The 15,413-nt window shown below is 42.3% G+C and overlaps 1 protein-coding gene across 1 annotated transcript in view; it reads right to left on the bottom strand.

Moving 5' to 3' along the window:
• Positions 1-328: 328 nt before the first annotated feature.
• The window catches only part of LOC144694615 (VPS10 domain-containing receptor SorCS1-like), a 776,365-nt gene continuing 761,280 nt past the window's right edge, over positions 329-15,413 (bottom strand). Inside the window, exons 24-25 of the mRNA XM_078565215.1 lie at positions 3,326-3,425; positions 329-438 (exon numbers count right to left, since the gene is read on the bottom strand). Coding sequence (XP_078421341.1) covers positions 329-438; positions 3,326-3,425 — 210 coding nt within the window. The remainder of the gene's footprint in view (positions 439-3,325; positions 3,426-15,413) is intronic.

Raw genomic sequence — 15,413 nt, 5'->3', positions numbered from 1 at the left:
TAAAATACAAAATGTGTCAATTAAAATGCATATTTTTGGTAATTTTTTTTGTGCTGCATCTTCTACATTACAAATCCTTCAGCAAAAGAGTCATAGCTATCAATTAATCTTCTTAAAAATATTATCAATTATGTATTTTAGTAAATAGAGGAAGCTGTAGCGATTAGTGCACCTACCATTTAATGAGACAGTAAAACTCCCAATTACATCACTATTTTGTGCAATCTTAACTTTTTCAAAGCTCTGCTGGGAAAGCAGTGTTCCAAAATGCTTCACATAATCTATTTAAACAAGACAGCACTTACTGGAGTACCACACACAGCAATACTTACCTTTTAAACTTGTATATTACAAAAACAGCTAAGCCAACAAAGGCCAAAGATAACAGCATCAACAATGCAGAGCCACTGTGTCCTGGGCTAGAATCCACGAGAGGGGCTGCAAGAAAAGAGAAGTTGATAAATACATCTTAAAGAACTCTGAATGCCTTTCAGAGAAGTATCAAACAGGAAGAAGCATTTGGGTTAATTCTTAAGACACTCATCACTGTATTTGTAATAACTCTATTAATTTTCTTTTCACAGAATCCCAGAATCACAGTGCAGAAGAGGCCCTTTGGCCCATCGAGTCTGCACCGACACGTGAGAAACACCTGACCTACCTACTTAATCCCATTTACCAGCACTTGGCCCATAGCCTTGAATGTTATGACGTGCCAAGCGCTCATCCAGGTACTTTTTAAAGGATGTGAGGCAACCCGCCTCCACCACCCTCCCAGGCAGTGCATTCCAGACTGTCACCACCCTCTGGGTAAAAAAACTTTTCCTCACATTCCCCCCCTAAACCTCCTGCCCCTCACCTTTTCAATTGGCAAAGGCAATCGTTAGTTGGACTCTGGGTTCAGGTGGCCCAAACCCAATTGGGAATTGAAATCTGGTTGGCATGGAAACAGGAGTGCCAGGAGCTTGCCATAGGAAAGGCAAACCTAACCAAGATCACTACAGAAAATGGATGCAACAGTTAAGGAAAGAAACATGGCAAAACAAAATGAGTATGAGACAAATACCATAACCATCTGTGACATCCATTTATAGTTATGTGATCTGTTCTTGCTTCTTGAGATGCCCTGCCATTGAGTCCCAGAAATGGCAACACCAGATCTGGTCTCCAATAAGAACTGCAGCCCAATCACATGGCACGAGCTACAATCAAGCATGCTTTTCAATAAGCTTGGAAATCCATTCAGCCCGTTACTCGATTTCTCCTTGGAAAAGTGCTCCAAGATCAGGGATGTGGTCTATTTTGTGACGGGAGGATATGAATTAGGTGAGAATACTGGAAGAATTCCTTTAGAGTGGTCTTCAGTCCCCCCATATAAAGGAAGGTCAGGGAAGAGTTAAAATGCATTAGCCAGTGACGGCTATATCCAGTCATCAGCTACCCGGCCAATAGGCTAAAGGCTGACATAATTGTGCCTAATAATGTGGTTGTCCCAATTTTCACTCCTCTGGTTCTCAAAAATGAGCTCCTTCAACATGATCTTTTTTTAACCAACCAGCTCCAATTTGTTTTAAAGTTGCTTCTTTCTTCCAAATGGATGCCAGGAGCCAGGAAGAAGTGGAAAGGAAGCAAGAATTTTACATTTACCAGGATCTTGTAGTAAAAATAATGGTGAAGCTATCAGCAATCACTGCTGCAACTCCTTGTGATAGCACATGGACAGTTAAATGTGGAAATGAAGAAGTTGTGGTTTGAGTTTCCCTGCTCCTCCAGAAGCAGCATAATCACTGACTGAGAGAGTGAGCATTGAAATCATGCAAAGGTGTGAATTTGGGGTTCTTACATAAGACTATAACCATAGTTCACTAGGTTGATCCTGGTATTGGAGGGAATTTCTTATGAGGAGAGGTTGAGTAGGTTGGGCCTGTACTCATTGGAATTTAGAAGAATGAGAGGTGACCTTATTGAAACATATAAGATTCTTAGGGGGCTTGACAAGGTAGATGCTGAGAGGTTGTTTACCCCTTGTGAGAGAGTCGAGGACCAGAGGCCATAATCTCAGAGTAAGGGGTCGCCCATTTAAGATGGAGATGAGGAGGAATTTCTTCTCTCAGTGGGTGGTGAATCTGTGGAATTCTTTACCGCAGAGGGCTGTAGAGACAGGGTCATTAAGTATATTCAAGGCTGACATAGACAGATTTTTAATCAGTAAGGGAATCAAGGGTTATGGGGAAAAGACAGGAAAGTGGAGTTGAGGATTATCAGATCAGCCATGATCTCATCGAATAGCAGAGTGGACTTGATGGGCCGAATGGCCTACTTCTGCTCCTACGTCTTATGGTCTAATGGGTACTTACATGATAAATACCCAACAAATGTGCGAGAAAAATTAGGGCTTGTCCATTCAAGTGTATTCAATTTTAATGGTGTTTTAATAGTCTTAATTACTAGGAAATGGTGCAACAAAAAAAGGGAGGGGTCGGGGGAAAGGGCCATACAGGGAAAGTAATTAAGCTAAATGATTTCATTTTAATTACAGTCAAGTAAAGCCTAATTCAATTGTTGTTAACACCCCTCGAGGGGTGGGGTAATTGCAATCAGTACAAAAATGGACTCATAGCAATTTGGCATCTGATTTTTCACCACAACAATTTTTATTTTCCAATGACTTGGAAAATATTGCCAAGATTTTTAATTTCAAAAATGAGACAGGAATGTTTGAGTTGTCGCTCTGTGAGCTTCAGTTGGAAGGCCAGGTGTGGTGAAAAATCAATTGATGATTGACTACAAGTGAGTTTTGTGCTGATGGCAAAGACTTATTTCAGCCCCCTGTAGTTTAGGGTTATTATGTTAGTAAAGCTACTCCTGTTCTTCCTGTAGTTTAGGCTCCATTTTTACAGTAATAAAGCTACTCTTAATATTTGAGTTGTGTTTGTTTCAGTGTTACAGTGTAAGCCGAAAAGGAGCAAGATCAGCTAGCCTACCTAAAGTCCAAAGAAACCAAGGGATTTCATTTTGAGAAATGTCTCATTATTACTGATTGAACTACTTGAGTGAGAGAAGGATTGTTGAATTGGGGTCAAAATAAAAAAAACAAAAGAACAGGTTTCAGTTCAAATAATTATCAATAATATCCTGAAGCATAGAATTATTGCCTAAATGCTGCTTTTGGAAACTCGATTTAAGTTATAGGTCCTACAAGGTGCTCATTTTTTAATCAATTATTTTGTTAAAAGCCTTGGCTTCAGAGGCTAATTTTGCCAGTCTTCAAAGAACACAATAAAACTTGATATTTGGAGGTATCCTGTAGAAATGGCACACTTACCTAATGTAAGATGAGCAGTTGAAACAATGATCTGAATACCAGGCTTCAGCTCAAACTGAACCCGATTCTGATTAAGTGCATGGATCACCATGTCTAAAATCTGAGGGAAAAACATTAGCGTGAGATCATTCCACATTCATGTCATCACCAAATGTACAGTTACCAAAGTACTGCTGAAAGAAAATCCTGTAGTCCTTCCCCAACTAAGTTGAATTGTAAGTTCGTTCCTGGTCATACCTTATTCTACTTCTATATGCATGTTGTACAATTATAATCAATAGCATTTTTATAGAGTGCAGATTTGCAATGGTACATCTTTAGTATTTTCTCCTATCTTAACTTACTCTGCAGTCTGCTAATGGGAGCCCTGTGACACAGGTCACCGCTGCGTCATCCCTTCATAGCTGTCGGCAAAGCTGTAACAAAGACTCTGGCCCAGGATTGAGCCACAACGTGGAGGCGCTCCATTGTGGCAAAAATGGCAGAAGTGGCCGAAAATCCTAAGTCCTGCCTGCGAACACGCCACTTCCAATTTTTGCGCGGGTGGCAATGGGGCGGGGCACGTTGTGTGCACATTTTATGGAGGCAGCTGGCTTTAAATCATTAAATTTAAATCATCTTCTGCCTCCACTGAAGTGGGATTTTGGTGTTTCAGGGGCTGAATTTTGCCGTCGGTGAGCAGGGGGCGGGGCCCGCTCGCTGATGTGTAAAATGACGCGGGATGACGTTGGGGGGATCCATTTAAATTTTCAGGAAGGCGGGGGCGCAGCAAAATCAGCTGCGGGCCCATCAACCTGTCAATGGCCAATTGAGGCCATTGACAGGATCATTAAAACAATTAAAGGACCTGCCCGTCCAAACTTAAGGTTGGCGGGCAGGCCAGGAACCCTGGCGGCAAATAGAAAAAAAACATGAAACCTCATCCAGCGGCGGGATGAGGTTTCATGTAGGGATTTAAAAAGTTTAAGAAAGTTTTAGTGTAATTTATGAACATGCCCCATCTCATGTGACAACATGAGGGGAACATGTTAAGAATTTATTTTTCTCTCTATTTTTAATGTTTTTAAACCTATCAGCGATCTCCCTGAGGCTGCACTTAGCCTCAGGGAGATGTGAGCTCTTTCGTGTGCAAGTGTGAAAGAGTACACTCTCGCATTTGGGGAACTCCCCCCCTGCCCGCAAGGGAGCGCATAGCGCTTTCCGCCGGACGTCACGCTGGGCGGGCTTTAATTGGCCCGCCCACGTAAAATGGCGGCGGGGGCCCCTTCTCTGGCAGGGATTGGCTCCCTGTCCGCCAGAGATTTGGTCGGGCCCACCCGCCCGACAGGCAGAAAATTCTGCCCAGAAGTGTGAAACCCGACGTGTGCAGATTAGACCAGGTAAGAGCAGGTCTGTACTTTGTGGTTTCATTTGGATAGCCTTTGGAGAGGTAAGGTACCCCTTTGGAGTTGGTCTCGTGACAACTTTGGAGGCGGTAAGATGCCCTTTGGGGTAGGACAGGTGCCCTTTAGAATTATTAAAACTAGGCATAAATGTGCATAAAAAGTGCATAAACTCATTCCTGTCAAGTTCACTGGAACTGTCAACAGACCTGTCAAATCCAACTGTCAAAGCTGTTAAAAGGACCTGTCAAAACTGTCAGCTTTAATTGGCAGTTAAAAGTGGTTATAGACTCTTTGATGTGGGACTATAAATCCCAATACTTGTTGTTATAAAGGATTATGCACTTGAATGAAATGTTTGTTGTTATAAGGCTTTATTTAACTGAGGGAATGTAGATGTAATAAATAGTTTTTTTATGAATAAGAGTATTTTTTTAATATAGTGAAGTCTGCAATAGACACTTAGGACTTTATTTTATAGAACTTTATTTAATCTCATCTCTGCGTGGGTCCTTAGGTCTGCTCATGGTGGATACTAGGTGAGTAGCTGTAAGGGCAAAGGGTGTGGGTAGGGGGCATGGGTTGGCATGAGTTGACATTAAGTCTGCAAAGGGGCTGTAAAGGACCATGGGGGCTGGGTGCAAGGCATAGGTTGGCAAAGGAGCTATAAAAAGGCCACGGGGTGGGTGGAGGGGCATAGGTTGGAATGGATTATGGGAATGGGTGGGTGGGGGGCATGGGGTGGCATGGGTCATGGGGACTATGTGAGGTGGTAAGGGGGCTGAGGGCTGGAGGGATGTTTCCTGTTTTCAGCTTTACTTTTAAGCGTTGGACACAGTGTCAGAGCCCTGAGGCAGGCCTTCTGCCCAACCTTCCTACACCCGGCATAATCCTCAGTTTTTGTTTTATTCATGGGATGTGGGTGTTGCCCATCCCTACTTGCCCTTGAGAAGGGCAAGTGATGAACTGCCTTCTCAAACTGCTGCAGTCCATGTGGTGTGGATATACCCACGGCGCTGTTAGGGAGGGAGTTCCAGGATTTTGACCCAGTGACAGTGAAGGAACGGCGATATATTTCCAAGTCAGGATAATGAGTGGCTTGGAGGGGAACTTCCAGGTGCTGGTATTCCCATGTGTCTGCTGCCCTTGTCCTTCTAGATGGTAGTGGTCATGGGTTTGGAATGTGCTTTCTAAGGAGGCTTGGTGAATTCCTGCAATGCATCTTGTAGATGGAACACAGTCCTGCCACTGTGTGTCAGTGGTGGAGGGAGTGAATGCTTGTGGAAGGGGTGCCAATCAAGCGAGCTGCTTTGTCCTGGATGGTGTCCAGCTTCTTGAATATTGTGAGAGCTGCACTCATCCAGGCAAGTGGGGAGTATTCCATCACACTCCTGGCTTGTGCCTTGTGGATGGTGGGTGGGTTTTGGGAAGTTAGGAGGTGAGTTACGCGCCACAGGATTCCTAGCCTCTGACCTGCTCTTGTAGCCACAGTATTTATGTGGCTAGTCCAGTTCAGTTTCTGGTCAATGGTAACCCCCAGGATGTTGACAGTCCTTCCCAGCTGTCTACCCCGACTTCAAATCCAGTCCATATGCACCCACCACCCCCTCTAATGAGCACTCTAATGCTGTGGAAGATGAGTTTCTGGAGTGTGTTAGGGATGGTTTTCTAGAGCAGTATGTTGACGAGCCAACTAGAGGACAGGTTATTTTAGATTTAGTATTATGTAACGAGGAAAGGCTAATTAAGAATCTTGTTGTAAAAGAACCTTTAGGAATGAGTGACCATAATACGATAGAATTTTACATTATGTTTGAAAGCGATGTAGTTCAACATGAAGCCAGGGTGTTAAATTGGAGCGAAGAAAGTTATGAAGGTATGACAGCAAATTGGCTGAGGTGGATTGGGAAAATACATTAAAAGGTGTGATGGTACATAGACAATGGACAGTCTTTGAAGAATTATTGCATAGTTTACAGTAATTATACACTCCTTTAAGGCACAAAAGCCCAAAAAGAAAAGTCAGTCAACTGTGGCTAACAAAGGAAGTTAAGGATTGTATAAAATTAAAAGAAAAGGCCTATAAAACTGCCAAAAATAGTTTTAATACCTGAGGATTGGGAGCTTTTTAAACTACAGCAAAGGAGGACCAAGAAACTGATAAAGAAAGGGAGAATAGAATATGAATGTGATCTAGCAAAAAACAGAAAAATGGACTGTAAAAGCTTCTATAGATACATAAAAAAGAAATGTTTGGCTAAGACAAATGTGGGTCCACCACAGGCAGAGTCAGGAGAATTTACAATGGGGAATAGAGAAATGGCAGAGAAGCTTAATGAGCTTTGTGTCTGTTTACACTGAGGGAGATGCAAGAAATCTCCCAGAATTCGAGATCGAAGGGACTGGGGAGAAAGAGGAATTGAAGGAAATTTGTGTTAGCAAGAAGGTTGTTTTGGAGAAATTAATGGGACTGAAGGTTGATAAGTCCCTGGAACCTGATTATCTACATCACAGAATGTTGAAAGAGGTAGCTACAGAGATAGTGGATGCATTGGTGGTCACCTTCCAAAATTCTATAGATTCTGGAATGGTACCTGCAGATTGGAAGGTAGCAAATGTCACCCCACTATTTAAGGGAGGGAGGGAGAAAACAGGGAACTACAGACCTGTTAGCCTGACATCAGTAGTGGGGAAAATGCTAGAAGCTATTGTAAAGGATGTGATAAATAGACACTTGGATAAAAATGATCTGATTTGCATAGTCAACATGAATTTATGAACAGGAAATCATGTTTGATGAACCTGTTGGAGTTTTTTGAGGTTGTTACTAACAGAATTGATAAAGGGCAGTCAGTGGGCGTAGCACACTTGGATTTTCAGAAGGTTTTTGATAAACTCCCCCACAGGAGGTTGGTTAGCAAAATTAAGCACATGGGATAGGAGGTAATACACTGGATTAAGGGTTGGTTAACAGGCAGAAAACACAGAGTAGGAATAAACGAGTCATTGTGTTGGCAAGCTGTGACTATTGGGGTATTGCAAGGATCAGTTCTCAGGTCCCAGATGTTCACAATGTATATCAATGATTTGGATGTGGGGACCAAATGTAATATTTCCAAGTTCACAGATGACACTCGATGGGCTGAAGGGCCTCTCCTGCACTGTGAGATTCTGTGACACACAGCTAGGTGGGAATGTGTGTTGTGAAGAAGATGAAAAGTGGCTTCAAGAGGATTTGGACAGACTTAGTGAGTGGGCAACATGGCAGATGGAATCTAACGTGGAAAAATGTAAGGTTATCCAATTTGGTAGGAGGAACAGATGCGCAGAACATTTCTTAAATAGTACGAGATTAGAAAGTGTTGATGTACAAAAGGGCCTGGGTATCCTTGCCCATAAGTCACTGAAGGCTAACATGCAGGTGCAGCAGGTAATTAGGAAGGCTAATGGTATGCTGAGCTTTATCGCAACAGGATTTGAGTACAGGAGTAGTGAAGTCTAGCTTCAATTGTATAGAACCTGGGTTAGACCGCATCTGGAGTACTGTGTGCAGTTTTGCTCCCCTTACCTTAGGAAGGATATTATTGCCATAGAGGGAGTGCAATGAAGGTTCACCAGACTTGTTCCCGAGATGGTAGGACTATCCTATGAAGAGAGATTGGGGAAACTGGACCTGCATTGTCTTGAGTTTTGAAGAGAAAATACTTAAAGGGATAGACAGGATAGATGCAGGTAAGATGTTTTAAGATGTTTCCCCTGGTTGGGGAGTCTAGAACCAGGGGACACAATTTCAAAATAAGGGGGAAGCCATTTAAAACTGAGATGAGGACAATTTTTTTTCTTCAGAGGGTTGTGAATCTTTGGAATTCTCTACCCCAGAGGTCTATGGAAGCTCAATCATTGAGCATGTTTAAATTAGGGATTGATGGATTTCTTAATGCCAATGACATAAATGGATATGGGGATAGTGTGGGGAAAAAGGCATTGAAGTGGGTGATCAGCCATGATCTAATTGAATGGTACAGCAGGCTCGATAGGCTGACTGGCCTATTCCTACTCCTGTGTTCCTATTGGATATGCTCATCACTATTCACAGTGAAAGTTCTTTGATCAATGAATTGCTTGGACTATTCTTTGTAGCCTTATGTAAACAAAAGAATCTTTAACATGTTATTCTACACATGAAGCCAATGACATCAAATAAATCATTGAATCCATTATTATTGATTCTTGGTATGTACAACAGTATGTGAATTATCCCACCATTGTATGACAATTTTGCACTGTCCGATTTAGGTCAATTTAATGAATTGTTTGTTTACAATCTGCAACACATGCAAAACTCTTTCAGCAGCCAGTTGTTTAGCATTGCCCTCTCATGTTTGTCAAGAATATTTACTCTACAGCGACTCATCATTTAAATAGTTTATTTCTTCGCGAATAACAGATTTGGTCAAAAGAAACCAGGCCCTTAACCTGCTGGTTTTTATATAGTCCTGATTCGCATCAGTGGTGAACCAGTTTACTGCATTATTAGAGTCGTATTGTATGAATTATTTTGGAATAAATTAACAGGGAAGGCAATTGAAATGGGCAGTGTAGATGTATCCAAGACATTCTTTACCAGGTCCCAAACATGCTTATGTTCTTATTTTCATGCATTCAAATGTATATTTATCAATACTTTAGCAAATTAACATCAACTCCATTCATTGCTGATTAACAAACTCATCAGTTTTTTGTGAAGGCCATCTTTGAGAGAGTCATAGGACAAACAAACAGAACTATTAATATGGTACTTCACCTGTGTTATAGATATTTGACTAGGATTCATCCTATTTGACAATAATATATAAAAAGGTATATTACTGTTAATATTTATTACTATAATATTTTAACTAGTAGCTATTAATTTAAAAAACCCATTGTAACACATATTCTCAAGTACATCATTTAAACTAATGTTTAAAAAGCCTGAAGGTGTCTAGTTATATATGGCAAAGTCTATTTTGTTGTTGTATAATTTACAATAATATGTAAATTAGGTCAAATAAACATTAATGTTATTTCCTAATTAGTTAACTAAATTGACCAGGTAGGAAGTGCAAGTTCTGATTTACAGGTTAGACTGATTTGGTTTGAATGTGTAAATTAGGTAAAATCCTCATTTTTAACAGCTTTAATTACAGTACATTTTCATCTCTGAGTTTCATACTCAGGGGCTCATTAGAAGAGAGTCGATTTTTTAAAACCATCCTTTGATATATTTGTATATTAGATCAAATTAATATTTAACAATGATACATTCTCTCCAAATGACCAATGATTCATTCTCGGTAAATATCATGGCTGGAATTTAATAGACTTGAGCTGTCAGGGAAAATTTGATTTTTAATTAACCTAACTTGCATATTGAAATTTAGATATTGATATTCCTAATAGAAGAATACATTTGCGTTTTCAGTGCTTTTATGATTTTTTTAATAAAATGGCCATTTTCAGGCGAATTTTGAACTCATCAAGATGAATAACGTTGGTGCTGGAAAACAGAACAATTATAAATGTAGGGAATGCTAAATGTGAAAAAGCCAGGGCCCATCTAACTTGTATCCTTCTATCATTCTGGTAGTTGCCCAACAATAATGGGGTTGATGACTAGTCATAGCGATGAATCACTATTAATTAGCTCGAAATGGATCCAGAATTGATACAAGAAATAAAAGAGCGGTGGAGAGCTTTGGGAACCATGGGCTGAATTTCCTCGGCATGAAAGGTCGGGAGTGGGGCGGGGGAAGGGGGTGTGTGGGGGGGGGGGTGGGGGGGGGGGGGGTGGTGGGGGGTAATGGGGGAACAAGGGGATGCCTCCGATGGGCATGGGGACCAAAAATGAGGCACTCTCCCTTGTCCGGCCATAGCCTTCCAAGTTTCACCTGGTGGCCTGGATGCTTGGCACCTGCCTTCCTCGCCGCAGGTAAGAGCTCAATGGGGGTGGGTCGATGGTGGGCATGACACTGCTGCCATGGCTCCCATTTTGCAGCCCCTTCCACTTGCTAACCTGCCCCTCACTGGTGGGGGGGGGAGGCATAACATTCTGGTCCATATTTCAAAAATCACCTTTTCCCTCAAGCATATTAAACTTACCACATATGATGGTTCCATTTGCCCAGATACTTCACTCCAAAATTCCCATTTTGACTTTTAATGTCAATATTAGGGATGGCTTGATTAGGTAGAGCATAATTAATATGTATAGTCTCTTCTACTCGACTCTACAGTTCAATATCTTGATAGCACTGATCGTATTGTGACTATTCCCTTCAAGGGCTGTACAAATATTATGGAGGTTTTAATTCTCCAGAAAGCTATAAAAACTATTTGCATCCCCATCTTTTGGATTTCCCCCTATTACATAGGCTGTTTCTGATTCTTCCACTCATCAGTCTTCAACTTTACATAGTTAATATCAAAGTTAAAAGTCACCTCATGTGTCAATTCCAATGTTTGATTATGAAAGGGACTAAAGTTACAATGTTATGTACAGGCATTGACAATCCCCTATTCTGTGGTTATGGTTCTCCCAGTTGGTCAGTGTGTAATGCATCATCCAGTGCAAGTAGAAGCCCTCCAGATCAGGGCATTCTCCGTTTCCCAGAAATGGTGCCCAAATGTACCAAAAATAGATGGCACAGGATATCATTCTAAGGCAAGAGGGTGCTGCAAAGCAATTTGAACAAGGGAATAGACAAAATAAAAGTGGGAACCAAGCCCATTGCTCACAGTTGCAGTATTGTGCAAACATTCTGGTTGCCATATGAAAGAATATGGAGGCATGGAGAGGGTGCAAAAAACAGTTTACAGAAATGCGAGGTTATACCGATCAGGGAAGATGGACAAGGTGGGCATTCTTTCTCTTGAGCAGGCTGGAAGGGGGGGTGGGGGGTTACCTAATAGAAGCCTTTCAAATTATGAAAGGTTTTGATAGAGCAGACAGAGAGAGAGTGTTTCCATTTGTGGGGAAGAGAAGAGACCATCAAATTAAGATAGTCACCAAGAAATGGAACAGGAAGTTCTGAAGAAACATCTTTACCAAGGGAGTGGTGAGATGGTGAGAACGTGGAGCTCGCTACCACAGGGAATACTTGAGACAAATTATATGGGTGCAGTTAAGGGTAGGTTAGATAAGCACAGGAGGGGAGAAGGGAAGTGAGGGTTATGCTGATAGAGTTCGATGAGGAAGGGTAAGGGGAGACCTGAGTGCAGCATAAATGCCGGTATGGACCAGTTGGGCTGAATGGCCTATCTCTGTGCCATATGTTTTATGTAATTCTACACAAGTATCTTGCTGAGTGTCAACCCAGAATTCAGAGCTAGAGCTCCAATCTCTACATGGAAGACCGTCTGGATTGGGATTCAAATCCTGTATCTTCTAACTCAGAGACAGGAATGCTACCATTAAGCCAGCGGCTTACTACAAATTCTAATGTTAGTTCGAAATTTATGACAACCGGTATAGGTATTAAAAGTTGAGATGTAATGGTGAACCTATATTAAAACCTTATTAATTGGAATGCTAAGTACACACTACGGGAAGGATGTTGAAGTATGAGAGACTGTACAGCATTTTCATTTTATTTTCATTTTAATTGGGATGTCACCCGATTAGACCAAATTGAAACACTTAAACGACTTAAAAAATAGGACTGTTTCATGTGAAAATTATTGTGACAGTATAGATAGGAGCAGGCCATTTCCAGTGAATGAGGGGGCTAAAATGAGGAGACAAAAATACAAGGTTACATGAGTAAAAATGGGAGCAGGAGAAACTTTATTACACAGAGGATTGTGAGTGTGTAGAATACACTAGTGATGGTGTTTGTGACTGAAGCAGAGACTATGCCTGCTGTTAAGAATAGATTAGATAGAGCGTTGAAGGAAAGGAGAATTAACAGATATGGGAAGAGGGTGGGCACATGGGAATAGGATGGAGGGTAAACTTTAAGAAGCAACAGGGGTGTTAGAATCACCAGCTTCTGTGTTGTAATTCTTATGTAATTGCAATTCCTTTGCTGTCTGTTGATCTCAGGTGGATGGCAGTGGGAGTGCTAATCAACCAGATTCCTACTTTGGATCACTGTCCATGCCCGGGAAGAACATTTGCGTGAGAGGTGAAGGAGAATCAGATCACATATTGCTGTGATGATGGGGCAGACAGCCTGTTGGCTTTCATTGCCTAGGCTTCCACAAGGTGAATGGCCACTTGGATAAGGCAACAGAGAGGCACCGGCACCACCATGATGCATTCTCATTACAAGAGGGTGACCAAAATGGAAAAAGTGACCTTGTATGTGCTGGACTATCATGGCTGGAGTCCAGTCTTGACTATAGACCTGCAGTAATCTGGGCCAACTGTATAGGTCACATGGCTGTTGACATTTGTCCACATTGCAATAGACACTGCTCTTCGAATGTAATTCATTGCGTGAAGCAACAAGAAAGGCTCGCATTTGTTTAGCACCTTTCATGTCCTCAAGCCATCCTAAAGCCCTTCACAGCCAATAAAATACATTTGAAATGTAGTCACTGTTGTAATGTAGGAAATGAGGCAGACAACTTCTGCACAGCAATCTCCCACAAAAAGCAATGTGTTAATGACTAGATAATTGTTTTTATTCATTCATGGGGTATGGGCTTTGCTGGCTAGGCCAGCATTTATTGGCCATTCCTAATTGCCCTTGAGAAGGTGGTGGTGAGCTTCCTTCTTGAACCACTGTGGTCCATGCGGTGTAGGTACACCCACAGCGCTGTTAGGGAATGAGTTCCAGGATTTTGACCTAGCGACAGTGAAGGAACGGCGATATATTTCCAAGTCAGGATGGTGAGTGCCTTAGAGAGGAACTTCCAGGTGGTGGTGTTTCCATGTATCTGCTGCCCTTGTCCTTCTAGATGGTAGTGGTGGTGGGCTTGGAAGGTGCTGTCTAAGGAGCCTTGATGAGTTTCTGCAGTGCATCTTATTGATGGTACACACTGCTGTAACTGTGTGTCAGTGGTTGAGGGAGTGAATGTTTGTGGATGTGGTGCCAATCAATTTGTTTTAATGGCACTGGTTGGGAGATAAATATCGATCAGCACACTGGGGAGAACACTCCTGCTGGAGGGCAAATGGGGTTTGGTTTAGTGTCTCATGTGAAAGAGGCACTGGAGACATGAGCACTTTAGAAATGCAAGTTGGATATATGTTGGAATAGGTCAGGACTGAATAACAGTAGATTGATTACATAGGAATTACAACAATGAAAAAGACTATTTGGCTCAAGCAATCCATGTTGGGGCTCATCCATCACACAACATAGAAAGATACAAACAAGAGTAGGTCAGTCAGCGCCTTGACCCCATTCCACCATTAAGTGAGATTATGACTGATGGGTGACCCCCATTCACTTTGATCACCAAACATCTGTCAATCAATTGCCACTGATTTAGCATCACTTGCCTTTTGTGGAACAGAGTTCTAAACTACCCCACACTTTGCGTTTGGAAGTGTTTCCTAAGTTCACTCCTGAAAGGCCTGCCTTGAATATTTTGGCCATGTCCTTTAATCCTGGACTCCCAATTAGTGGAAATGGTTTTTCTCTACCTACCTTATTTTTGTCCCTTAATGTCTTGAAAACTTTGATCAAATCGTCCCTTAACTGTCTAAATTCCATGGAATACAACCCTAGCTTATGTTACCTGTCCTTGTTAAAACCTTTGGAGTCCAGGTATCATTCTCGTAAACCTATGCTGCACACCCTCCAAGTCCAATATATCCTTCCTAAGGTGTGATGCCCAGAACTACTCATGGTACTCCAGGGGCTGAATAATATAGCCCCCTCCCCCGAGAAATCAAGTCAGCGTGAAGTTGACATGTTCCATGCTGACCTGCCCCGTGGCCATAAAGCGCTGCGGGCGGGCTAAACGAGGTTCAATTGGGACTTCTGTCCTTCACTGGGGAGGAAGTCCCGCCCTCTGCAGCTGCCGGCCAATCTGGCCAAGAGCAGGTCAGTGGCTGCCACAGGGGCTGCAAGAGAAGAAGGTCCATGGATCCCTGAAGCAGATAATTCCGGGTCTTGGTGGGGGTCGGAGGGGGCTGTGGTTTTAAGACTGTGGGTTTTAAGATGTGTTGGGAGGAAGGGAAAATCTTAGGGGTCACGATCGTCAAAGGTTGAAGGTTGAACCCACCCCCCCCACCCCCCCACCCCTTGAAGAACTTATTAACAAATTTGAGCTCCCCGCTCCCACCTGACTGCCCACACCAAACGTTTTATGGTGTGGGCACCATATTATCAGGGTCAGTTGGCTTGGTAACAAGCCTGATTGACACTTGATTAGGAGGGTGAGCTCGAGGTTGAATGGGAAGGTGGTGGAATGGACACACATCCTATTTCCACCCCCGCCCCCCTGTTGAAAACATGCCCAGCGGGGGTACATAAAATATGACCCCAGGTGTGATCTAACCAGGGCTTTGTATAGCTGTAGGATGGCCTCTACCCACCTCGTATTCTAGTCCTTTAGAAAAAGGCCATCATTCCATTTGACTTTTGATTATTTTCTGTATATGTTCATGAAGTTTTAATGATCTATGTACCTGGGTCCCAAGTCTCTTTGCATGCTCACTGTTTCTAGCTTTTCACAGTTTAGAAAGTATCTTGTTCTATCCTTTTTAAGGT

Source organism: Cetorhinus maximus, chromosome 20 (assembly GCF_964194155.1).
Source record: "Cetorhinus maximus chromosome 20, sCetMax3.hap1.1, whole genome shotgun sequence".
NCBI lineage: Eukaryota > Metazoa > Chordata > Chondrichthyes > Lamniformes > Cetorhinidae > Cetorhinus > Cetorhinus maximus.
The sequence above is the reverse complement of the archived record's forward strand: the minus strand, read 5'-3'. Positions and strand labels throughout refer to the sequence as shown.